The 25,257-nt window shown below is 42.4% G+C and overlaps 3 protein-coding genes across 5 annotated transcripts; 1 reads left to right on the plus strand and 2 right to left on the minus strand.

The window, feature by feature from the left end:
• The first annotated feature begins 1,548 nt into the window (after positions 1-1,548).
• dgke (diacylglycerol kinase, epsilon) lies at positions 1,549-8,343 on the plus strand. The gene is made up of 11 exons (XM_029512183.1): positions 1,549-2,000; positions 2,406-2,565; positions 2,656-2,775; positions 2,858-3,001; positions 3,299-3,456; positions 3,653-3,701; positions 3,822-3,935; positions 4,034-4,105; positions 4,803-4,930; positions 5,165-5,276; positions 5,984-8,343. Exons 1-11 carry the CDS (start codon positions 1,549-1,551, stop codon positions 6,203-6,205), a joined length of 1,731 nt encoding a protein of 576 aa, XP_029368043.1. The 3' UTR covers positions 6,206-8,343.
• An 811-nt stretch (positions 8,344-9,154) lies between these two features.
• LOC115049722 (E3 ubiquitin/ISG15 ligase TRIM25-like) lies at positions 9,155-14,585 on the minus strand. Its single transcript, XM_029512196.1, has 9 exons — positions 13,756-14,585; positions 13,168-13,263; positions 12,827-13,060; positions 11,947-12,115; positions 11,817-11,870; positions 11,157-11,357; positions 10,887-10,922; positions 10,155-10,187; positions 9,155-9,779 (listed from the first exon to the last, which is right to left on the minus strand). The coding sequence occupies exons 1-9, from the start codon at positions 14,335-14,337 to the stop codon at positions 9,643-9,645; spliced, it is 1,542 nt and encodes a 513-aa protein (XP_029368056.1). The 5' UTR covers positions 14,338-14,585; the 3' UTR covers positions 9,155-9,642.
• A 608-nt stretch (positions 14,586-15,193) lies between these two features.
• trim25 (tripartite motif containing 25) lies at positions 15,194-23,896 on the minus strand. 3 transcript variants are annotated; one of them, XM_029512151.1, is made up of 10 exons: positions 23,822-23,896; positions 22,930-23,532; positions 22,364-22,459; positions 20,991-21,224; positions 20,410-20,578; positions 20,300-20,326; positions 19,863-19,958; positions 18,788-18,901; positions 18,276-18,335; positions 15,194-18,183 (listed from the first exon to the last, which is right to left on the minus strand). In XM_029512151.1, the coding sequence occupies exons 2-10, from the start codon at positions 23,509-23,511 to the stop codon at positions 17,651-17,653; spliced, it is 1,911 nt and encodes a 636-aa protein (XP_029368011.1). In that variant the 5' UTR covers positions 23,512-23,532; positions 23,822-23,896; the 3' UTR covers positions 15,194-17,650. The 3 variants fall into 3 exon arrangements, with proteins under 3 accessions (XP_029368011.1, XP_029368019.1, XP_029368029.1); XM_029512159.1 differs by having other exon boundaries at positions 22,930-23,558; positions 23,822-23,883; XM_029512169.1 differs by lacking the exon at positions 20,300-20,326.
• Between the last annotated feature and the right edge of the window lie 1,361 nt (positions 23,897-25,257).

The raw sequence follows: 25,257 nt of genomic DNA on the forward strand, positions 1-25,257 counted from the left end.
GATCGGATTTGATAACTAAAAATGTTCAGTAGACTGATAAAAGACAGAGATGAGTCACTTCGACACACACACACACACAAAAAAGACTTTTGGACTTGCATCTCCCAAAAATTCATAAATGAATGAATAAAAATTCATATTAGAGGAAGAAGACAAATTTACACATTGGCAGCCAAATAATATCGATTATATAAGATTAAAATTATTTCTATGTGCACTTCTTAATCACACTATCCAGTTGTTGATCAGTTTATTTCACTGATTAAGTGGCGTGCTGCCGTCATCGTGCGTCATTCTTTCAGCTTCCGCCTTTGGCTGTCCCTGCCTCTATCCATGTCCCTGTCCCTGTCCCTGTCTCCGGCAGCGTGTCCATTTTAATATTCAGTCTGCTGTCATTAATTCTGGGGGAAAGAAACATTTTGTTCCCTCGCGTTAGTGTCGAGGTCGTAATGCAGCTCAGGGAGCATGCGCGCTGTGAATCAGAGATGATTTTGAAAGAAGAGATTCAGTATGAAGGTGTGAAGCTACTTCCGTGTTTGTCGAGTACGGACTTTTGTTTTGTTAGTCCACAACTTAATGCTGAGCACATGATGGCTGGAGTGGAAAACTGACACCGCTACACAAAAGCTCTTGAAAATATGTTCGTGTATTTGGTCCATTATCTTATTAAAGTGCGGCATTGCACTACCACTGATGGGTGTAAACTCCTTCATACAAATAATGATTTGAAATTCTTTATAAAAGAAAGAATTAAAATTGAAAGCAATAAGTTTTAAATCAGAGCTGAGTTCTTTCTTATCTTTCCTTGCCTATTATAAAAGACCCATCTCAGGGGCAGGACCTGGACCCATGGACAACTACAACAGAAAATCACTCCTGCTGCCACTGCAAATACTTTTACTTTTGATTTATTTTTTCTTTCTTCCGTTAAAGTTACTTTTAAAGGATCTGTGTGTGTCTTTGACCGGTGGGGCCTTTCTTTTGTTATGCTTTTGTACATTAATTGTGAAGTGCAGTTCAACTATTACAGACAACAATGTTTAAAGTCTTTATAAGACTTTATATTTTGAGGTTTATCCCTTTATGCCTCTTTACTATGGCTTTTTATTTTAAAATGCATTTATTTATTGCTATTCATCTCTGTTTTACTGCCACTATAAGCAGATCGGTGCCAGAGCTCATTTTCGTTGCATCCTCATAGTCAAAGACAACAAAGCATGAATTCAGCAGGCTGTAGCTGGTTTTTAACTATAGTTTTACCACCAAGCATGATGAATTCAGGACTTTTGATCCTTCTGACGTATGTGTTCGGTGCACGGCAGGAGTTGTGCGCATGCGCGTGCTCCGTGTGGGTGAGCTATCTCATCGCGTCCACACTCTCTGCCGGAGCTAAGTTAGCGGTAGCTGCAGCGTTGGACGTCACTTCAAATGTCCGTGTTTCCGCTGACATGAGAGCGTCGGCAGAAAGGCGCAGCTCGTCCCGTCCCGCCCGGCAGTCTGTGCAGGCCTCCCGCTGACTTCCGCACTTCGGCGTCACCGTCCAGCAGGATGTGCGGAGACGGGGACGAGGCGCAGGGCGACTGCGGCTCCCGGGAGGAGTGGACGCTGCTGTTCTGGACGTCTCTGGCCGTCATCGTCCCGGTCATCATCACGCTGTGGTGCAGCGCCCAGCGCTCCAAGCGCAAAACGCACATGAAGGATTTCTTTCGCAAGAGCAAGCACGGCTGGCGCTACACGGACCTGTTCAACAAGCCCACCTACTGCTGCGTCTGCTCGCAGCACATCCTGCAGGGGGCTTTCTGCGACTGCTGCAGCGTGTGCGCCGACGAGCAGTGCCTGCAGCGGGCCGACCGGAGCCTGGCCTGCAAGGAGATCATGGCCCCCTCTGGCCCCGACGGAGCCGTCCAGCACCGCTGGGTCCGCGGAAACGTGCCCCTGGCCAGCTACTGTGCTGTGTGCAAACAGCAGTGCGGGACTCAGCCGAAACTCTGTGACTCCAGGTAGCTCCCAGATGTGCTGTGCCGGTGTGAAGATGCGTTTGTGCATAAAAAGATGTGGTTTGGGTGTTTTTGCAGTTCGTTGAGCTCAAAGGCACAGAGGGGATTAATCTGCACTGCCTGCATGAGGGGCTGCTGCTCACACGATGCCATGGCAGTTTAATCTGGCTTTCATTTTCTCTAATGGACCACTGTTGTCCTCTGAAGGCACAAACTGGTATATTCTCACACTATAAGATGTTTTCACACACTCACCTAATCCTAAACGGTCCTGCACCACCTTCACAGATCAAAGGTCAATGTTTGAGACAGACCTGAAGAGCTCTGGGTTTCGGTCCTGTCAGCAGGGCCAGTTTCTGTGTTTCCTTCCTGCTCTAATCCCTTGTTGTCCCTCTGCCCCTCCCACAGGTGTGTGTGGTGTCAGACCACAGTGCATGACGACTGCATGGAGAGTCTGGCGGATGCCGACCGGTGTAGTCTGGGCGAGTTCCGCAGCCTCATCATCCCTCCTCACTACCTCTACCGTGTCAACAAACTGCGCCGCAGGCACCCAGATGAGTACAGCAAGGTGCTGCAGATGAGAAGGGACGGTGTGGGGGGGTCGCGCTGGCTTTAATGGGATGTCTCTGAGCTGATGTTGGTGCTTGTGTTTCTGTAGCTGGCATCTTCCTGTGGGAGTGGTTGGACTCCCATGTTGGTCTTGGCTAACACACGCAGCGGTAACAACATGGGGGAGGCTCTGCTGGGAGAATTTCGCTCCCTCCTCAACCCAGTGCAGGTCAGTTTCAGTTACAGTGACGTTAATCCTCTAAGGAACGGGCCCGACCCTGCTCTGTGTTCTCCTCCGTCCTCTGCTCCAGGTGTTTGACCTGTCTGAGATCAGTCCCTCCAAGGCCCTTCAGCTGTGCACCCTGCTCCCTCCTGGCAGTGTCCGGGTGCTGGTGTGTGGAGGTGACGGAACAGTGGGCTGGGTGCTGGATGCCATTGATACTATGAAGCTAAAGGTGAGGAGGGACTGTGAGAGGGGTTGTTATTGTGAATTAATTGTTGTTGTTGTTGTTGTTGTTATTGCATCGTCTCCTTTTGTGGGGCTGTCCCAACATTTAAATCTTCAGTACTGGCCTGTATTGAAGTGACTTCTTGTGTAACTGCCACAGCGCTCAGGTGTCCTTGATCCATTTGTTTAATAGCTGTAGGTGTATGAACTCACAATTAAGACAGACAAATGTGTGTCTTTGCAACAGACCACGTCTCTGCACAAAGTCAATAACTTGTTCTGCTCTTCCATTCTCTTGTGTTAGGGCCAGGACCAGTTTATTCCGAGAGTGACCATCCTGCCCCTGGGGACAGGAAATGACCTTTCCAACACTTTAGGCTGGGGTGCAGGGTACGCTGGAGAGATCCCTGTGGAACAGGTTCTCCGCAACATCGTGGATGCAGAGGTGGTCAAAATGGACAGGTGGGGCTTTAACAGACTTCCACAGCATGATGTTGACTCATCAACTCACTGCTGTGTTGTGTTCTTCCTTTGAAGTTTTCAGATCCAATGGGAAGCTTTTTAAACGCGATGCATGAGTCAAATGTGTCTGTTTTTGTAAGGAGCGTGTATTTTGTTTTCTTGAGTAACTGCTCATTATCTACATCCTCATATTCAGGTGGAAAGTGCAGGTGGCTTCAAAAGGCCTTTACTTTCGTAAACCAAAGGTGAGATATGTCTCTGAAGTCTTTGTTAGTATTTCTTTGTATTGCCATTCAGCCTGTGTGTTGGTGTTTGCTGTGCAGCTGATGACAGCTAGTCCATTTGCACTGACACATGTTGTCCAGGTTCTGTCCATGAACAACTACTTCTCTGTGGGGCCAGACGCTCTGATGGCACTGAACTTCCATGCACACCGCGAGAAAACGCCCTCCTTCTTCTCCAGCCGCATCATCAACAAGGTCAGGAACCGATGGCTCAAGTGCAAATTCTTCATGTTATTTTAATTTGGATTTTAATCCAAACACACAGCGTCTGAATATCTCTTTCTCTTTCTCAGGCTGTATATTTCCTCTATGGCACCAAAGACTGTTTAGTGCAGGAATGTAAGGATCTGGATAAGAGGATTGAGGTACAACAGCTCTGTTCATTAGCTTCCTGCTAATTGTGGGATCTTTCCATTGTAATATGCTTTACGATTGCAGTTGGAAAGGTTATTTTTGTATTTAATCATTTTTATTTATTTATTTTTTTCACATCTCTAGAATATTGGCTGAGCCATCTATAGTATCACAATGCTTCATTTACGTGACATTTTAGTTGAAATAGAAAACACAGCTACTTTTGGATATTGCACTGCCCATATGAATTCAATTTCTTTTTATTCATTTTCCTGCCTTCATGAAAGTGATAACTTTTCTGGATTTTACACAATTTGTCTTAATTTTTCAGCTCTATTTTATCTGAGCATATTTATACTGAAAGTGAGAGATTGACAGGAAGGTCAGGAAGAGAGCAAGGAAGTCTTGCAGCTTTCACTGACAAATCATCTTAAATGTTCAGAATGTACAGTGAAGGTCTTCTCATGATCACGTCAACAATAATCAGACAAGACAGCTGATGAAGAAACATTTTCGAACATCGAGAGCCTGTATTGATGCTAAGCTACACTGAGCTAATCAAATCATGTAGCCATCAAAGTGAAATTATCAGTCTTTCCCCCAGCCTATCAATGCTCAACAAGTGCTCACTAGAAAAAAGCAGGAGGTTTTACCTTCTGGTATGAGCGGGCAATCCAAAAAATCAATGTGTGTGTGTTCCTGCCACAGTTGGAATTGGATGGAGAGAGGGTGGCACTGCCCAGTCTGGAGGGCATCATAGTTTGTAATATTGGCTACTGGGGTGGAGGCTGCAGACTCTGGAGGGGAATGGGGGATGAGCCCTGCCCCCCCACACGGTAAGACCTGCACCCACAGGACAGTCTGACAAAATGATGGCTGTGAGAATCAGTTTTTAGTCCTTAAAATGTAAAATTACCTTCAGAAGCTAAAGTTAATCACTACTCTGTTGTGCATCTTACTTAATTATGTGTGTGCGTGTGTGTGCGTACGTGCGTGCGTGTTTGTGTCAATTGCAGTCAGTTACCATGGTAACGGACAATGAACAGTGCCATTGTGCTTTCCCCCTGCAGTCTGGACGACGGCCTGCTGGAGGTGGTGGGTGTGTTTGGCTCCTTCCACTGTGCACAGATCCAGGTCAATCTGGCCAACCCTGTACGACTGGGACAGGCCCACACTGTCAGGGTGAGCCGATGAGAGGGAGGGAGGGGAGAGACACACTGACACACACACTGCAGGGCTTCCTGTTTACCTCAGCAAGTGGGTATGGAGAAAGACAATGAGGGGATCAAATTAGTTTTCGCCGCCATTACTTGAGAATTTAATTCGAAGTAATCTGATTAGGCACACGCCACTCAGCTGCTGCCTGCATTCATATAGTCAGCCTGCTCTTATCTTAAGCCCTCTAAGGAAAAATAGTGTTGGCATCACTATCATTTTCAATGTTAATATGATGGTGACCACAAACAAGGAAAAGATGTGGGAACCGTTTTACTGGTGTTTAAATATTTAATTTGGTTCATATAGAAACATTCCTGACAATCATCGTGGAAAAACTGATGTGACAAATGAAGTCAAAGTTTTTAAGAGACCGTAAAGACCATTTATGAACACTGCTTCCTCCATTTGTTGGCAGTAATATCAGGTGGTTCTTTCATTTTAACTTAAACTGTCCTGCTTTGGTGTGTAATATATTTATTTATTTAATGCATTCTTTCTTAGTTTTTGGTTAAAAAAAAACAAGTATTATTCCACCTAAAAATACATGAATATTTTTAATGTTTGTTTTTTTTTTTTCCATGGTGTCAGTAATTTCTTTTATGAGGTGCTATACATATAGTTAATCATGTTGTGATGTGTGGTAACGGCTGATATCTGTCGCTTCTCTTTAGTTGGTTCTCAAAAGCTCCAAGATGCCCATGCAGGTGGATGGGGAGCCGTGGGCCCAGGGCCCCTGCACAATCACTATCACCCATAAGACCCAGGCTCTCATGCTCTATCACAGCACAGAGCAGACGGATGACGATGACGATGAATCCAGCGCTTCTGAGACAGAGAGCCCCACCCCTCATGACTCGCCCCAGCCCCCGGGGCCGGCCTCTGCTCATGCATGACCCACCCCAAGCATCGTGTGCTCTGAAGCTCCTCTCACCCTAGGGTTCTGTCCCCTTTCTTCAGCCCAGTTTCTATTAATCTCTCTTTTGAAATGACACCAAGTCTAGGATTTGTGAATATGCTTTATCCCTAAATCATGCTGACCAGCGCAGATCGTGCGATCATTTTAGATCCTTTGTGAGAGACTGTGGGTGTTGGACAGCTTAGTTAGCCATCGGGCTGGTGTGAGTTGTTTTTGTCTTTTACCTCCACACTCCACATATATTGTAACCCAGAGCTCAGGCAGCTCCCCTCCACAGACTGGACAGTCAGGAGGAGGTGAATGTTATGGAGAGCGATTGCTGTTTACTTGCACTGACCCTTGTGCCATAGATAACTGTCACCTATAATGTATCTATTCAGATCTGAATGCCTAGTGCAGCCCTGCACGCATCAGTGAGCCATTTTTATCAACCCTTCAAAGCCATGTCAAAGCAGCAGCTGGCGGTGACGCTGTAACACAGAGCTTACTGTGTTAAATGTGTGTTGATGTTGAGTGTCAAAGCTTTATTGTTTGTTAATGAAAGCACAAATGACATGCAGCCACCACACTTTCTGTAATCCAGAGAGGTAGTGGCTGCTAGTCGAGGAGCTAATCTGCACAAAATAGAAATATCCAAGTCCAATTTCCTCCTCAATGTTGATGGTGTTGGGGGTTATTTCAGTGTCTCTTACATTCGTCACTCAGAATGCGACTTTGAAACGCATACGAAGACCACCTGGTCTCTGAATCCCCGTGGAGCTGTGACTCTGTTACACTTAGACTATGCTGTCAATCACTGGACATAGATGTTGGTTTGTTTACACATGATGCACTGTGTGTAGTAGCTTTTGTTTGTACTGAGATGCAGTCTTAAAGTTATATTTAACGCTTCTGCGTGAGTCACAGGAAACAGGCTTGTTGAGGTTTATTTTGAAAGTACTGCCAAGTGCTGCTCAGAGGATCCTTCTTTGTTTTTTTTACCCACCTTGTTCTGTCTGGAGTCCCTGCTGTTGACATATTTTGTGTTGCACTGTTTTGGCACTTACTCAGCTAAATACCTTCCATTGCTAAGGACATAGGCTAATACATGAAACCAGAATGACTTTTAATGTTACTGTTGTGTTTTGTCATTTCGCTTTTCTCTTGTTTGTGTTTTACTACCCAGGCACCACAGGGTGGCAGCAGTATTTCCTGCAGACAGGTCAGAGAGTTGCCAGTGTGCCCGGACCTCTTCAGTTAAATATCAATACAATCACATGCATGGGCTTATATTTAATGTTTGTGTGACATTGACCTTCCTATTGAGTTTTATTGGCTGTAAATTTCCAGTGTTCTACATGTTTGTAAGAGGTCCTGTGACTGTAAAGCAGCAGTCAAGTGGCCGTGTGTTTTGCAGAATGATGTGTTGCTCACAGCCATATGAGAAGACTGCAGGATGTTAGCTCAAGCTTTCCAGTGAACTTTCCCCTCATGAGTGTTTTGCCATGTGATGCCTACGCTTTCTGAATATGCACCCCTTGGAAGGTAGCCAAGCCTCATGGTTTCATCACCCTGTTTGCTTGTTTGAATTGACTCCAGTTTGACCTGTTACCGTATTTTCCATGTTGACCAGGCCTGTTTGTCTTGCATTGTGTTGCACTGAATTTCTTTAATGTAACTTTGGGTTTGTCACGTTTTTAACCACGTTAGCAGCAAGGCTCTGTGTTTTAGAGGTAAACTTCTGAGCATTTTGAGGCGTGATTGTGCCATTATGCCTCCGAAGAGACGGAATTCTGATGATTTTGTTGCGTATTTTGGGGGTTTATATAACACTTTGGTTCATGACATTCTTTAACTAGTGACCAATTCCTCTTCACATGTAATACTAGATAGCATTCTAACATGCACAACATCCAGCTACATTTAGTGCAACTTAAAGCATCCCCAATAAATATATATATATTTTTTTTTTTTCCATGTGCAATGATAACCTGTCCAGGATTATCATAAACACTCTCACATTCACTGTGAGCTCCAGCATCTGTCCAACAAACTTGAAGAAAAAAAAAAAGAAAAAAAGAAAAAACACACTTAAAAGTACAGAGCCAGCAGGCGGTCGCGCCCAAACCAGCTACAGAGATACCAAATAAGACATTTCTCAGATTTGCAGAAAAGTGACTTCAAATTAATGCAAATACTTCTCACATGCTCTGTAAAACTTTTTTGCTGATATGTTCAGTACATGTACTTCATAAGGCTTTAATATCAACTTATCTATGGATTTATTCTCCTCAGAGGCCAAGTCTAAACCCTGATGAGTGCAGCAGCAGTGATAAAAATCAATATGCCACTGCATGTGACAAACCAGAGGAAAGCTGTGCAAAACCATGGAGGGTGGATGAGCCTTGTGAGTTGTGTAACATGGCCTATCCTCCAGCACCACTGTATTTATGCTGCCTCACAGGTGACCCAAATACAACGCAAGCAAAGTGGTCTGTTAAAACAGGTGATATAAGTAAAGTCTCAGAGGGCTGCTAGCGTGGCTAATAACTTTTAGTTGGTTAATTATGTGCAGTGATGACTAAAAGACGTTACAAGTTGTTTTGAGAGCTGAGGAACCTGTTAAACTTAACTCCATTGGCTCAGTTTGGTGGGATGGACTGAAACTGTCACTTTTATCCTTGACTGACATCAGCTCATCTTTGCTGGGCCTCTGCATTGAAACCTAGCTGGTCTTCACCCCTCACTATGTCGTGTGTACCAAAATACTTTAATTATTAGGAATATATATATATATATATTTGAATACACTTACTTTTTTCTGTCAGTGTGTAAAGAATATGAGAAGCCTAATGGCTGATGAGAATGTGCAGGAAACATGCTGATTTCATATTACATGGTCTCAAAAAGGCACCAGATGTGGCTTCTGCTAAACACAAAGTAGAATACAGAGAGTCCGTGTGTGGGTAAATATCAGCTTTTATGGGTAACAATCACGTAAATCATGCTGTTTACAAAGACAGCTGTATAGAAAATTTTGAATTTACTAGACTGAAACTGATTGAACTGAATGTAATGAAGCGACATTTTGAATTTGAAGACATTCCCATAAATATTTTCATATAAAACCATCAGAGTTCTGTGTTTTCATGAAATTATATTTATAGCCATGACACTGATATCTTTATCAGAGCTGAATATTGGATGATATGTTTAAAGTGTACACAAAGTGCATTTAATTTTTTAGAATTCAATACATTGTCATCATACAAAACTTGCACCACACCATATCCACAGTGACTATTACTCGAAGTAATGCTAATAAGTACTAAAGGCTCTGTCTGTGTTGACTATAGTGTGGACTTAACAGGATAGTATAATTTCCCAGTCTTACTGTATGACTGATCATCTCTTCAATGCCTCCTTCCCTCAGGACTAGTTTTTCTTGGGCTGCGGACGGTGTTTGGATTGGTCTGAAGGATGGCTTTTGCCTTGACCTCTCTTGGTGAAGTCAGACCGAGGTGTGCCTGGTTGATTTCCACCGTGAGCACCAGGTTTCTTTTGGTCTTTCTCTGGAAGAAAAAACATGAAAAAAGTTTCTTTAATAGTTTGACTGTAGTAATAGGAGTGAAATCACTTGCCAACCTGATTGGAAGCAAATCCAAAGATGAACTATCACAAAGGAGCTACCACTTCAGTCCACAAATATACATGACCAGGGTTCACATTAACAAGTGACCCTTCAGAGGAAATACATGAACTGAAAAATGTAATTCTAACACTAAATCAAAACTGGCCTCATTGACAGACTGTAGTGTGTCAACATTAAAACCTTGAATCCATGTAAATTCAGAGGCTGCAATACCACTAAAGATAAATCCACATAGTGTGGTGATAAGTTTGCACAACCAAAAGAAAATGTTTTTATAAAATGAAGTAGGACTCACTGTGGTGGGGCTGGTGACTGTCACTTTTCTTGCCTGCATAAGAGAAAAATGAAAACATTCAAATTCATGGCAGGCGATCCTTTCAGTTATTGTTATAATAAATTTCATTTATAGGTGCCTTTCAATGATTTCAGTCTCTTTATAACAACCAGAGGAAAAATACTGAATACAAAATTATTCAAGTAAGTACTATTGATGTGTGTTGCGTCAGAATTGATTCACTTGGACATTGTGAGCTGCTGTGTATAAGGACTGGGCTCACTGCTCAGTCACAGCATGTGATCAACTCATCTCAAACAGAATCTAACTGTCTGAAACACTGTTCCCATTGTAGTCGCAATGTGCCAGAGTGCTGGTGCGCTGGCGTTTGAAGGGAATTGGAGATGGGGCTCTGATTTTGTTTACTGCGTGCTATGTCACAAGGTATAATTGGCCCTGGCCCTGAATACATTTCTGCTTTACACTCCAGACCACCGAGCTGTCAGGTGAGTCTACTGCACTCCCCCTGCCAAATCAAAGAAACTCCACCCTGAAACAAACCTTACTGCTCTAGCTCAGCCAGGTAACAAATGAACGTGAGAAAGTCACACCATTCCCACTAACATTAAATTGCCTTAAAAAGATGCTGAATGCTGTTTCAGAAAAATGTTTTGAGTCAGCCCAGAGATGAGAAAATATATTGATCAAACAACATTTAGAAAGTAAGTTCGCCAAAAACTGTAGGAGACTCACTGTGGGGTTGCTGGTGACTGCTGGCACTTTTCTCGTCTGTATTTAAAAAAACAAAACAATATAAATTTAAGTAGGAAGAGACACTTGGAGAGTGACAGTAAGTATAGCTATGAACTATGTATGATCAGGGTGAGATGCTACAAAGTTGCTTTGACTTAAAACCATCTGGGATGTTCCACCTACACCAACTTATCAAAATGATGGCAGCAACCTTTTCCACTGACGTTTCTGAGGATCAGTGGTGTGTCTGATGGCAAGTTTTTAACTTACATGTTGGTCCCGCCTTGGGGGGCTGCGCACTTTTAAAATGTGCTGGTTTGTGGCATGTATACTGGGATGATTTCCAGCTTGGCTGCTGGCCAAAATAGGAAAACACAGGGACAGGGACTGGCTGGAAGAATGGCTGAATGTGACGGGGACCTGGACTGTGGGACCTGGGTGGATTTTTCAGCTCTGGAGGCTCTTGTGGTTCTGAAGAACAGCAGAGAAATGAGAATTCACTTTGGATATTGGAGGATAAAATTTAATGTCAAAAAGTTCTTTTTAAAAGATAAGACATTTTCAACCATCAGGCTGTCAGCAGTGTAGCTGCCAGTCAGAGGACTGCTGTTTACCAGGAGACATTTTAGAAACTAAACACGAGATATCTGGACATCATGTGTCAGTTTCCCACCTGACAGTTTCAACTAATGCCACGTACATCAGATAAGTTCTTTGGACATACATTACAAACAAACATCTCCCACAACCTGCCTGCAACCATAAAAAAAATGATACCTGGGCAGAAATTAGACCCAGAAGTTCCACACTGACTGTCCAATTGTTTGACATTTTCTTTCTATCCCTGAAAGTGTGTAAGTGATATGAAAAAGGTTTTTCCTCAAATTATTTTCCCTTATATTCTGCTCAAATCATACAAAATTACCGTACCAGATTCTGGCTGAGCTCCAGCACTTTCAGTGCTTGCAGGTCCAGACACAGGTTCTGCAATAAAAGTGGACTTAATTTGCTTTCTCATACTTTCACTTCCAAATGTCTGAGAATGTAACCGCACATTCACCCTGTTTGATGATCTGGAGTCTGGCCTCCACGGGATGCTGAAAGGTCTCCATCAGGTGCTCCTTCAGTGCGGCAGCAAAGGCCTGAGTTGCTGTCACCTTCTTGGAGTCCAGGTTGATTCGGGGGATGTGAGGCTCAAACTTTACAACTCTTGGCAAGTCAAATGAGGCCTGGAAGAGACAACGGTGGAAATCCTTTCTCTAATGGGATGTGTTACATGTTGGCAAATACAGCAGGATCAGTTGCTGTTCTTTCTGATACTACCACCAAATTATTGATGATTTTACGGTAATCTAAAATGAGAATTTTAGAAGCTGGAATATGGATGTTGTCAATGCAATTACTGAACAAAACAAACGAACAAAACAAGAAAAATGTTTCCCGATCATTATCCATCTTCTACAGCTGATCCATTTCTGATTTCATGATGGGAGGAAATCCACGCAGGCACAGGGAGAACATGCAAACTCCACACAGAAAGGACCCAAGACTGGAACCAAACCCGCAACCTTCTTACTGTGGGGTAACACTGCTAGCCACTGTGCTGCCCCCGATCATTACCATAGTTGTAAATTAGTGCAATTGTTCTTATTTTGTAATCTGGACAATTTTCCAGATTACATGTACAATGTAAAACTAGGCTGGAATACATGTTTCTTCAGTAAACAGAGTGAGGCTACAAATGGCCTTCTCATGATTGTGACAGTCAAATTCAGCCATTCCTGCCAAAAATAAACATGCAGCAAAAAAGACTCAAATGTATATAGGCTCATGAAAATACAATAATTCACAACAACATCACTCTTAAATATTAACTCATGCGTCAGCTGCAATATCTGCCACGACAATCACAATGCCCCCCCTCCCTCATTCAACCGTACCTGCAGAAAGGCTGAAGTCTGGGACCGACTCATCAGACTGTCGATATCATCTCTGGCTTTTCTCATCTGCATGACGTTGTCAGTTAACTTCTTCAGGAGCTCCTGGAGTTTCATCTGAGCGGTCTCCAGCTCTCGGTCCACCTCATTCTGGGCCTCACGCTCCTCCTGGGCAAACAGATCCTGCATCTGCTGATACATGGTTGCCAGCGCTGCCTTTCGTTTGGTAGCTCCTTCCTGTTCAGGGACCGCGAGAGCAGCGACAGACGAACAGAGGAAAAGTGGACAGGTATGTAAACTGTCACAAACTGACATTCCTATTTAGCATAATGTGTGAAAATTACCATCAGCTTGCTCTGCATGTCACTCATTTGAAACATAACAGTCTCAGTCTTCTCGATCTTCGCATCCAGCACACCCAACTTGTCTCTGAGTTCAGACTACAGACAGGAAACACAGCTTCAGTGCATACAAAGCCAAGACACCAACGCAAACCATGCTTTCTAAATTACACATGCACTACCTGAATTCATCCTGCAGGCAACAGCCTTCTGTCATGTGATCTTTTGATTTATAATCTGACTAACAAAGGCAGCGCCTCTTCCTGGATTTATTCATGTTTAAAAGGCCCTTTGCACTGCTGCCTCTGAAGAGAGCCTATTTATTTTTAAAAGTGTAAATGAACAGTGCACAATGCTGGAACAGTCTAGTTCAGTAACTCATGTTCCAACTTAGAAAATTTGAAGAACTACTGGTGACCCAGATCCGAACCCTGTCACAATACAACAGGAAATATTTGCAGGCCTCCTTGAAGTGGCTCTGCTGATCTGGGACATTCTTGGACATTAGAAAGTGATTTGTATCCTTATGTCCTCTGTTGACGTTTAGCTGATGCGTCACTGGTGCAGTTTGATGATCCAGCTCCCACCGACCTCTTTGAGGCTCCTCTGCTCCTCAGGGGAGGTGAAGGAGCAGCCTTTGTGCACCTGCTGGAGGCAGAGGCTGCAGATCGGACGGCCATGCTCGCTGCAGAACAGCTCCATCAGCTTGTGGTGGTCCGGGCAGATCCGCTCCGACAGGTCACTGACCAGGTCGCTCAGCTGGTGGACGGCGAAGTTGGGGTTTTCCCGGTGAGGACGCAGGTGCTCCTCGCAGAAAGAGGCCATGCAGGTGAGGCAGGTCTGGGCCGCCTCCGCCTCCATGCAGGTATCACACCGGATGACCTTCTTCTCCTCCTTCATCCGGCTCATCTCGCTCTTGCTCGACCTCAAGTTGAAAGTCTCCACGACGGTGCTGAGGACCGTGTTCTTCTTCAGCTCCGGTTTGGTGGGGAAGTGGGTCCGACACTGAGGACAGCTGTAGGTGTCCCTCCAGGTGGCGAGGAGACAGTCCTGGCAGAAGTTGTGTCCGCAGGGGATGGTGACCGGACACTGAAAGGTGCTCAGACAGATGCTGCAGGTCAGCTCCTCCTCCAGACCCAGCAGAGAAAAGTCCGACTGCAGCACTTCGGCCATGTTGGATCTGCTCCGTGCAGACTGCGAGGCGGAAACGAAACCTATCTGGCGGAGCGGAAAGAAGGACTGGCCCTTTCCGCTGCAAATGTCCAAAAGAGGGAGTCTTTGCTCTTGTGTCAGATTATTTTACACGTTTGACAATGAGCAGAGTGCTGAAGGATGTACTGCTGGCTGACGGAGGAAGGAAAACGAAGACTGTCAGGAGGTCCACACCAAACCCTCCTACAGACAGAGCAAGAAGGGCAGGAAGGGCATCAGGTGGGCGTTACCTGGGGAAGCATGGTACCAGAGTGCATTATGGGAAGAGGACAAGCTGGCTGAAACAGACCAACCTTGGCTCCTGCCATTCATATTGATGTTACTTTGACACAAACCATCGGCCTACACCTGGTCCAGACCAAGCCCAGCCCTTCATGGCCTCTGTCAGCAGGACAATGCTGCAACAACCAGGTTAAGGTGTTGATTTGGCTGGAATTCCCCGGATCTCAGTCCAGTCCAATGTGTGTGGGATGATCTGGACCAATAACTCTGATCCATGGAGGCTCCACCTCACAACTTCCAGGAAATAAAGGACCTGCTGCTAACGTCATGGTCCAGATACCACGGCTCACCTTCAGAGGTCGAGAGGAGTCCAGCCCTCAACAGGTCAGGACTGTCTTTGTGGCCAAAGGACCTAGGCAATATTAAGTAAAGAGTTATAATGTGATGACTTGACAGTGTATGTGTACAAAGAATCGGCTGTCAGCTCCACAAAGGTAAAGATTGTTCTGTCACATTTAGAAAAGAGCATAAAATCATGTTTCTTAAAACATTTGTCTGCTGTTTAAACCACTTGTTCTTTAAAAACAGTACCTCAGAGATAAAGAACACTTCTTTACAATAGTCATTACTTTATTTATTATACAGACATATTGATTAAATTAAACATTGTTATAAGTTTAAAACTTTCACAAAGTTAACTCAACTACATCAGATAACAGCACATTTATAGCATTATCTATCAAACAGCAGTTTAAGTAAATTCCAATGCAGTTATACACAGTATTGAACATTTCCGCTGAAGACAAGCCCTGTAAAAAAGCAAGCAAACCAAAAAAAAAGCAACACACAACAGCTCAGACTCATCTGTGAGCCACTGGAGCTTCTAACTGGTCCATGGAAGATTTTATGAGCCAGATGCAGGAAGTAGGTAAGTCAAATGCTGCAAATAAACATGACTATTAACTCCTCCTGCACCTCTGCTGCTGTTCATGCTATTCCTTTAACAGAGACATCACTATTATACAATTTAAGACTAAACAAGTGTCAACATGATGTCAAGACTTTAGCATTTACTCTATGGTTAAGCCCTCAAACCAAAACTGTAAAGAAAAAGCACATTAAAAACAAACAACTGATTTCACAATACAAGTCCATATTCAAAGGAATTAAGCATTGTGTCTTAACAGTATATAGCATATGGAAAAAAGCCCCTTCCTGAAGTGCCTCAGATGTTTCCTTAAAGCAAGATTTAACCCTCACACTGGATAACAGTGTCTTCAGTGAAGTATTTAGATTTGTTGTAATTGTCAAAAGAAAATTTGAGGTCACTTTTCATGCACGATTCGTTGCATAGTCATTTGTCTACTGCTTGACACCCAAATGGTTTGTTGTCTCACATGGCCAGACATAGATGAAAGAGGGTGGGTCAGTATAGACACTGACCAGACACTTTACCTCCTGATGAACTCCATGGCTCACCATGAAATGAGTCATGGTAACACATGTCACCTGTGTGCTTCAGCTTACAGGCTCAGGTAAACTTTGTGTCCCACTATAAATGATTTACCCCAGTGAAACTGTAGAGTACATCTTATGGCACCTAACAAAAAGCCTACAGAGTATTCTGATGGCTTTTAGGTTCCAGCCACAGATAACAAGCACACCCTATTTTCCACCAAATGAGTGGGTATTTAAAATAGAGGTGGACCTGCTGATTAAGGCAGATTGACAGCGTTTCCACTGCCTGTCAAGTTTGCCTTTCTGTCCAGAACAAAGACACAGTGGAATAGTGAGCTGCTAACCATAATGGAATGATAAAACCTTTTATCCCCAGGTTAGTGCTCAGGTCAAACTATCCAAACATTCACGGAAGACACTTCTGCAGTTTCTGCAGGAAAGGAGGCAAATATTGTGTTGTTCAACGGGGAATTACGTTAACAGCAATGCTGAGAGGCATTTAACCGATGTTCGATTACCCATTGTAGTCTTTTCCAGTGCCAAGATAACACAGGCGTTAGGCAGTCTTGGCAGTTTTTTCACAAGTTGACAAGTGTGTATTGTATTGCATTTAGTTTCCAAAGGGTACACCAATCAAGCATAACATCCAGGGTTGAGATTTGGCCTGGGATCATTATCACCCTGTCACTTGCTTGATTATCTCCTGTCTAACGCCACCAATAAAAGGCAAAATGTTATAAAAATGCCTTTAAAAATGGGGATGGTTAGAACCTGATTCAAACGGAGTCTATGTGACTTCTGTTCTCATCAATCATGGCTGAACCAGTCAAAGAGTTGGGGAAGTGAGCATATAGAGCTGGGTAATACAAGGTGTATTTTCACCGGTTCATCTTATAAAATGACAGAAAGGAGACACTTTAAATTTTTTTTTTTTGGTATCAAAAATTAGATCAATTGAAAAGTGTGTCAGTAAAGCAACAACGGTCACCCAGCAAAAAGCACTTTACATGCTAAATTTAAAAGAAGTTATGCTGATAGAGACTTTCACAATCTGTCTCTTTAAGGTCAGAAGAAATGACTCATATCATGACATACAATAAGCTACTGTGACAATATCTATTTTGTAACACCCAGCCCTATAAATAACAGCCACACCCACTCCAAAACCAAAATGTCTCATATGCAGACTGCATATGAAAACAATGCCCTGATGTGTCTGATAGCACATCACATCCATTATCATATACAGTGTAAAATCTGTATAATTAATACAGGACACACACTGGCATTAACATGCTCTGTAGTCAGTTATGGTCTCTGTTTTATTTAAAATGTATCTGTGCTGTCTTGCAATTATCAAGACTCTGCCACAAATGTAACTGCAGTAGATCACTGCAAGCATATACAAAATAGTCATAGCTATTTACATTAGCTATGGCCTAGCAGTTAACTCTTGATATCCATTTCACCAGTGGCTCTCCAAGCTGTGCACTAATTTACACAGAATATCTACTGACTTCACTATGGTTAGTGTGTGTGTGTGTGTGTGTGTGTGTGTGTGTGTGTGTCTATATGCAAGTTGTGCCAATTCTCCTCATGCCACCAGTTTGCACAAGGAAATAGAGGAGCCACTTGAGAAGAGCCAGAAGGCGGGATACACAGCCTCAGCGAATGGGAACACAAAGGAATGGAAGGGATAAGCCCTGTCTGCCACGCTATAGAACGTAGCCATGCCCCCCTCACAATCCAGCAGCACACCTACACGCTTTGGACTATAGTTGGCCAGTACAGTCTCACTGCTGTTGTGCCAAGCTGACAGCTTGACATTGAACCACTCAACACACCAGGACTGGTTGTTACGGCCCAGTCGACTGGTGGGACCTTTGCGGTCAATGCTGCCGTAAGCTAAGCCTATGCCAATGAAGTTGTTGCTGCTCAGTTTGACTTCCCAGTAATGGCGGCCTCTAGAGAAACCCTTGGAGGTTAGCACCTGGGAGCAGACAGCAAAGCGTTCAGGACAGTCGGGGTAGTTTGTATGCCCATCTGAGACAGAGGCCTTAGTGAATTCCTCAGTCAAAGTGATGCGTTTGTGGGCCGTCCTTGGATCCAGAGTGAGTACTGTGCTGTCTGGAAGATAAAGGCAACAGAAATCCCATTCAAACAATGTGGAGGCTATTATCATTATGAAATAAAGACACCTGCTGCATTCAGACACTTACATTTCAGAAGCTCACTTCTTTTTTCAGCCATATTTACGTTAAGAGGAATGTTTGTAGTTTCTACAACAGAAGAGACAAAAACAAGCCAGGAGCTCAGCTATTTAAGTAACAAAATTTGAATGTTCAATTTAATGCTATTTCCAATTCAAAGGTCATTACTGAAGTTGATCCTTCCATATTTAAGTTGAGTTGTGTCTTAATTAGCGGATGATTTGTGAGTTACAGCCGTGATGATGTGACGACCTGGGAGTTTCTGCTATATTTTATTTACAAGAATGTAAAGTCACTGTAGCCTTGAACTTTGACCACCATATTTGCACCAAACATGACGGTCAGTTGAACGGATTCCGATAAAGAGATGGATAGAACTGAAGGACCGTGGCCTTCCCAGTGGCTCATCTGGTGGAGCACGCATCATGAGGGCTTTGTCCTAACCTCAGAAATAAAATGTCCGATGTTGGAAAAGGCTTTGATGTGTCTACCAGCAGCAAAGACTTTAATGTTAGACTCACCTGGAGGAGTGTCGCTGGACTTGCTTGCCAAAAAAGAAAGGTTTTCCATTGACTGGGCCAGTTTAGCTTTCAATGCGTTTTCAGTAGTTTGTGAAGCTTGTTGGGGTTGTTGTTCTACAGTGGGGGAAAAAAATAAAATAAAATAAAATAGAAATTACTTATTTTAGGCTAAAGCAAAAATTTTAACAGGCTTTTATAACCCCTAAGTACTTGGATTCACAGTTGAACTTAATTAAAACGTTAAATAGTCGTGGCAAAATTAGTAACAAGTTAAATTAAACTGTGGGGGAAAATGTCCTTAGGTATTGTCCGAAATGCAGCAAAACAACACTGTGTGGCTGTGGCTTCATCAGATTTCATTGTTGGTGTGAAAGAACCTCACCTACTGTAAATTTCTTTATGACAAAGCCTAGATGCTGCTGGATTGCACCCCTCTCTCTCTCCCCATGTATGTACATTACAACATTACATGCCTCTAACTTTGTTTCTTCCTGTAGTCTGTGTTTTGTCCCTCTTGTCCTGTCCCCGTCCTACAGGTGCTGAATAATCCCTGCACCATGTTCCAGCTCAATACCTGTTGCGATAGTTACCTTTAGTTATCATTATGACTTCTGCCAAAAACTTCCCCTACAACAAATATTTACTAGAACACATTTATTGTTATCAGGTTGGAATCACTGTTTTCTGTATGTTATCTTTGCATATCATGCAAATTTTTCCACTGTACAGTGATCTATAATGCATATTTTTCTGTTTACAGCATCTCTTTATTTTTCTCTGTTGTACGTTGCGTTCTTTCTTTGATTTGTAATTATATCTAATTTTATTCTGTTCCTAATTTTATCCGTTGGGTCTCTTTAACGACCTGCACTATGTGAGAAGTGCCTTCATGTAACTTATGATTTGCCATCATATGAATACATTTGATTTGATATACACATGAAATGTAGTGAACATCTATGACACAGACCGAAGATTATCACCTTCATGAATATAGGATTTTGTATCGCATTAAGTACAAATTGTCCAAATGAAACTGTGATTTTTGTGTAGTGAGTTTTAAAAAGCATCTTACTTGCAGATTTCTTCTTTGGACCTGTTTTTAATTTGGTGCCAGGAGCTGGACTGTGAGACCTGGGAATACCTGGATTCCCTGAAGGGTCTTGTGGCTCTGAAATAAGAAAAGAATGCATTACATTCTTGAACTGTGATAAATCCTTTCCTTGTCAGTTTATTTTATTTTTTTATTTTTTTTAAAAACACATATAGAAAGATGGACATGCCATTTTCCCAGTGAGATTCAGGGTTCAGACGTCTAAATATTGAGGATGAAGCAGTTTTTTCACATTAGAAGAGGAAAGATAATGTCATTACAGATTTCATTTTTACCCCCAAGACTCAAAACAAACTAACCCAATATCACACCAGCACCTGATTCAAAACCAATTTGAGGAATATCTTTAAATTTGGTTATGATTTCTGTTTGCATTAGTTCCCAACACACAGACTCACCAGATGTAGCGGTGTCAATGTTAATTTCTGCAACAAAACTGAACATTACTAACTTCACAATACTTTATTAATGCAAAAAATTAATGCTTTATTAAAAAAAAAAAAAATACCTCGTTTAATCATCTGCTCTCTGGCCTCAACAGGCTGTTTAAAGATCTCTGACATATGCTCCTTCAGGGCAGCAGCAGAAGCGAGACTCGCTGTCACCTTCTTAGAGTCCAGGTTGATTCGAGGGGTGTAAGGATCAAAGTTTACTGCTTGGGGGAGGTTAAATGACGCCTGTGATAAGAAGAATTGATTAGAGGAATAACAAAAGGTGTATTTTTTTTTATATATTATGGAATATGGCAAAAGTATCATTTACATTGATTAAAAAAAAAAAAAAAAATTGTGTAAAGGTTGACACTGACTCGAAATCAACCTCCAATTAAGTTATTCTGTCAGGTGTATATTAGTGATATTTGAGCTCAATTATAATATAGCATCAATAATAATAATAATAATAATAATAATAATAATGTACTCACATCAGTACTGGATTGGTAATGATATGCTTTCAGTTAAAACATGACCTCTCTGAGAAAATGTTTACATACAATGGATAATTTGGGTGAGAAGAATCTGTTTTCATTATTGACCTATTACAGCCTACCATTATTATGTAGCAATGAAGAGTGGGTTGATCTCTCACCTGCAGGAAGGCTAGAGTTTGGGACTGGCTGAGAAGATTGTGGATGTCTTCTTTAGCTTTGTTCATGTTGTCAATGTTCTCATTGAACTTTTTCATGAGAGCTCTGAGTTTGGTCTGACCACTTTCCATCTCTCGATCAACTGCATGGAGAGCATCACGCTCCTCTCGGGTCAGCATGTCCCGCATCTGCTGATAGTCAGCTGCCACAATTTTCTTCCTGTTGGCTGCTGAGTCCTACGGCATATGATCCATTAACAGATCATCACTATGATCAACTGTCATTTATTAATGTTGCTTTGTGCGAAACAACAAAAATATGCAGAAAACATTTATATTGAGGCAAGTAAGAAACAAGCATTTGCATGTGGACCTCCTGCGAAAGTGGCAAAAAAAAAAAAAAAAGAAAGATTAAAAACAGCCTGGGCATTGTAAAATACCTATGCAATCTCTGATATGTGAAGAGGTACACAAATGTAATATGTATGCACGTAGATACAATTCTAAACTACAATACCAAAAAAAAAAAAAACAACAATACACAACAACAACATGTAAATACAGACTGACATGAGCGTGTCTGAGAATGAAACCATGATCCTCATTTTAGCCAACAGACGTCTCCCTGCCATGCATGTTCTCTTGCTAACCAAAGCGGGGTTATCCATCACTGACTGAACACTTGCTTGTTCCAGGACCCACACAGTTGTGTGCAATGATACATTTTTAATCAAGAAAGCTGGAGCATTGCACACAACTGTTTCATTGTTTAGTAAGTTTAAAAAAAAAAAAAAACAAACAAAAAAAAAAACAAACACACACACACACACACACAACTAACCTTGGTAACAGACATATTATCCAGAACATTTATTCCAGTTGTTACCCAAGAACTAGTTGGCACACCACATTTGCCTCCCAATTGCTCATCAAGGTCAACATGATTCAGCCAGACAGATGTCCTTGCCAAACTTTTCTTGGAATATCAGTACAAAATTGTCAACTAGATGTTTACCTAACCAAGTCTACTAAGGTTCAACAGTGAAATCAGACCATGTTAAAACACACCATAACTTTTCCTCACATTGGCCCTCAGCTGCTATGGATGTTCTATCAGTCTGCCCATCATTATCTTCTTCACTGTAGTATGTTCAGGCAGTTTTGTGTCTTCTCTTACAAGCTTTTTGTATCTATTATTTCCGTTTTTCAACATTAACTACATTCCTTTCTGCTGTTCTGGCAACTTCAATTTACCCTAAACAGGATTTATAAAAAGGAATATCTGATCTTAAAATATAAAAGACACTTTTGAGGTCACAAATATTCCCATGATTAAGTGTGGATTAGAGTATCTCAAAACAAATGTTCAGCCTTACCTTCAACTTGTTCTGTGTGTCCATCATTTGAGATAAAACAATGTCATTCTTCTTTATCTTCCCATCCAGCAATCCCAACTTTTCTCTCAGGTCAGACTACAAACAGAGAAACATGATCAAGTGTGTTTCCAGCAACCTCAACAACCCAAGTTCATGGCATTTTCTTTGTATCGGGCAGATTAATTAATTGTATTTGTGAAACAAAGTGTTATTGGCTGTAAGTAGGGTCACCAACTCCCTGATATATAAATATGGGAAACATAGTTGGTCCGACTGATCAAATGCCCAATTGAAATCCATGTTTTATAGACTATTTTAGATCCTCAGAAATATGGGGCAAAGTGCTTACTTTTGAAGCTCAATATGGCATGCATATTTTTGTTTTTCTAAGGGACGGTTGGCAACCTTAGTTGTGAGCTAACAAGCATTGAATTCCTCCCATTTTAGTTGACAAAAATGTCCAGGAGGAGAATATTCCAAAACCTGGGGGAAGAAAAAAATCCCACCAAAAATCTACCGGTATGGATAGAAACCAGTGGAAATCTGATAAAACTGCTCCCACCGACCTCTTTGAGGCTCCTCTGCTCCTCAGGGGAGGTGAAGGAGCAGCCTTTGTGCACCTGCTGGAGGCAGAGGCTGCAGATCGGACGGCCATGCTCGCTGCAGAACAGCTCCATCAGCTTGTGGTGGTCCGGGCAGATCCGCTCCGACAGGTCACTGACCAGGTCGCTCAGCTGGTGGACGGCGAAGTTGGGGTTTTCCCGGTGAGGACGCAGGTGCTCCTCGCAGAAAGAGGCCATGCAGGTGAGGCAGGTCTGGGCCGCCTCCGCCTCCATGCAGGTATCACACCGGATGACCTTCTTCTCCTCCTTCATCCGGCTCATCTCGCTCTTGCTCGACCTCAAGTTGAAAGTCTCCACGACGGTGCTGAGGACCGTGTTCTTCTTCAGCTCCGGTTTGGTGGGGAAGTGGGTCCGACACTGAGGACAGCTGTAGGTGTCCCTCCAGGTGGCGAGGAGACAGTCCTGGCAGAAGTTGTGTCCGCAGGGGATGGTGACCGGACACTGAAAGGTGCTCAGACAGATGCTGCAGGTCAGCTCCTCCTCCAGACCCAGCAGAGAAAAGTCCGACTGCAGCACTTCGGCCATGTTGGATCTGCTCCGTGCAGACTGCGAGGCGGAAACGAAACCTAAAGCTTAATTACACGAAAACGAAACCAACGCTTTTCCAAACGCTTCCAAAGTAAATTGCGTAAAATAAAGGCTTTCTACTCAGGTTTGACTTTTTCAATTTCTTCGCGAAATAGTCGTGTTTATTTATTTTTTTAAGAAGATATTTCTGAAGATTTGAACATTCAGCTCGATGACAGAGACCAACGCTCAAATTGTGAAATCAGAAATTAAAGCCAAACAGCAGTGTGTTACATACTGTATATTTAGGAAGAAAGTCCCACTTTACCTGAAGTCTTCAGTTTTCAGGAGTCCGGTCCCGGTCGACGGTAACTTGCTCACGGAAGTGTGTTCGGGAAATAAAAGAGCGTTTGATATCTGATGCGTCACCACGTTTTACGGAGGCGCGTCTCATTACAGTTTTGATATCTGGATTTCCATTTCCTCCTTTTATTTTATGACCATTACTTGTATTTTATGTAGCATACGATATATTTTTTTTTCTATATTATGAGTTAAACAGTCATCTCTATATAATTTACCATACTTTCATACACAAGTAACCCTCCCCCTTTTTCTTATGATAGTGGTTTAATCCAAAAGTTACAACAGGTGTGCACGCGCGCGGCCTCCACCATCTCGATAGGGAGGAGACGGTGACGAGTCAGTGCGTTGTTGTCAGTGTTGGGGAGTCAACCAAATGGGAGGTGGTTGGGAACTCAGCCTCATGCATACACGAGTCATTCAAGAAGATAAACTTAAAAAATGCTGCAAATAGAAAGAAAGAAACATAAATGGTGCTGCTGCATGTTAATAAGTTACCTGTGGGGCTCCTCAGTGGTGCCTCTGAACTCTCTTCCTCCATCTCTTGCAGATGGATGGAGGAAGCAGAACTTGAAGGAACATCCCAGCTCTCTCAAAACAATTTTAGTGTTGAATTAACATTTAAATAGTCTGTTCTGTATGACCTTTGGTGCCGGTATTTTTTCCTTTTCACCCTGGTGTTGCTTCGTGTTTGTATTTGTGGATTTGACATTGTGAATACTTGCATTTTAAGGCCACTTAATCAAAAGAGGAAGGAAGATTAAATACAATAACTGGTAGAAGGTGAATGAATGAATGAAATTCATGGTGAATGGCCAAATGTAGCAAAAAAATAAATAAAATTTCAATGCATAGAATCCATAGTCAAATGATTTCATTTTCAAATGAAGCATGTTAAAATTTTTAGGCTGCAATGCTGGAATTTACCAAAAAGTTTTATCTTGCATGCATACACTTGCATACAGTTATATTTTTGTATTTTGAAATAAAACCTGTTTAACTTTTTAGGCTTTAGTGCTGGAATGTAAAGTAAATTCTACAGCCTCGTTGTTTCACTTGAAGCTGAATGTTCCACAAATAAACTTTGCAGCTAACATTTTTGGAAATGTTAATTTTGATCAGAAAACTGCTGGTGAACAGTTAAACTCGTCGCTATTGTTACAAACTTCTTTCTAAATGCATTCATTGTACAGTCACCATTCTTTCCTTCCACCATTTTTAAATAAAATAGTGGAAGGCAAACAAAAAAATTGTTTTGTATCATACGAAAATGAAACTTCTTACAATATTCATTTTACTCGACTGTATCCCAAGTTTTGTATGCATGCTACAGCAGGTCCCATCATTTTGATAGTTTACCTGAATACCTTGAAAATTAGTGCACTGTCACATATCTAACCA

Source organism: Echeneis naucrates, chromosome 1, assembly GCF_900963305.1.
Source record: "Echeneis naucrates chromosome 1, fEcheNa1.1, whole genome shotgun sequence".
NCBI lineage: Eukaryota > Metazoa > Chordata > Actinopteri > Carangiformes > Echeneidae > Echeneis > Echeneis naucrates.

What these genes read in the sequence shown, in the direction of transcription:
- dgke (XM_029512183.1), top strand. Translation starts at nt 1,549, where the DNA reads ATGTGCGGAGACGGGGACGAGGCGCAGGGCGACTGCGGCTCCCGGGAG. An exon ending in TTGATACTATGAAGCTAAAG is followed by an intron (nt 3,002 to 3,298) that starts GTGAGGAGGGAC and finishes CTCTTGTGTTAG; the next exon opens with GGCCAGGACCAGTTTATTCC. An exon ending in GACAGGCCCACACTGTCAGG is followed by an intron (nt 5,277 to 5,983) that starts GTGAGCCGATGA and finishes GCTTCTCTTTAG; the next exon opens with TTGGTTCTCAAAAGCTCCAA.
- LOC115049722 (XM_029512196.1), bottom strand. Translation starts at nt 14,337, where the DNA reads ATGGCCGAAGTGCTGCAGTCGGACTTTTCTCTGCTGGGTCTGGAGGAG. An exon ending in ACATGCAGAGCAAGCTGATG is followed by an intron (nt 13,061 to 13,167) that starts GTAATTTTCACA and finishes GTCCCTGAACAG; the next exon opens with GAAGGAGCTACCAAACGAAA. An exon ending in CCCCAAGGCGGGACCAACAT is followed by an intron (nt 10,923 to 11,156) that starts GTAAGTTAAAAA and finishes TTTTAAATACAG; the next exon opens with ACGAGAAAAGTGCCAGCAGT.
- trim25 (XM_029512151.1), bottom strand. Translation starts at nt 23,511, where the DNA reads ATGGCCGAAGTGCTGCAGTCGGACTTTTCTCTGCTGGGTCTGGAGGAG. An exon ending in AGCAGAGGAGCCTCAAAGAG is followed by an intron (nt 22,460 to 22,929) that starts GTCGGTGGGAGC and finishes CTCTGTTTGTAG; the next exon opens with TCTGACCTGAGAGAAAAGTT. An exon ending in GTCCAGCGACACTCCTCCAG is followed by an intron (nt 18,336 to 18,787) that starts GTGAGTCTAACA and finishes CTTCTGTTGTAG; the next exon opens with AAACTACAAACATTCCTCTT.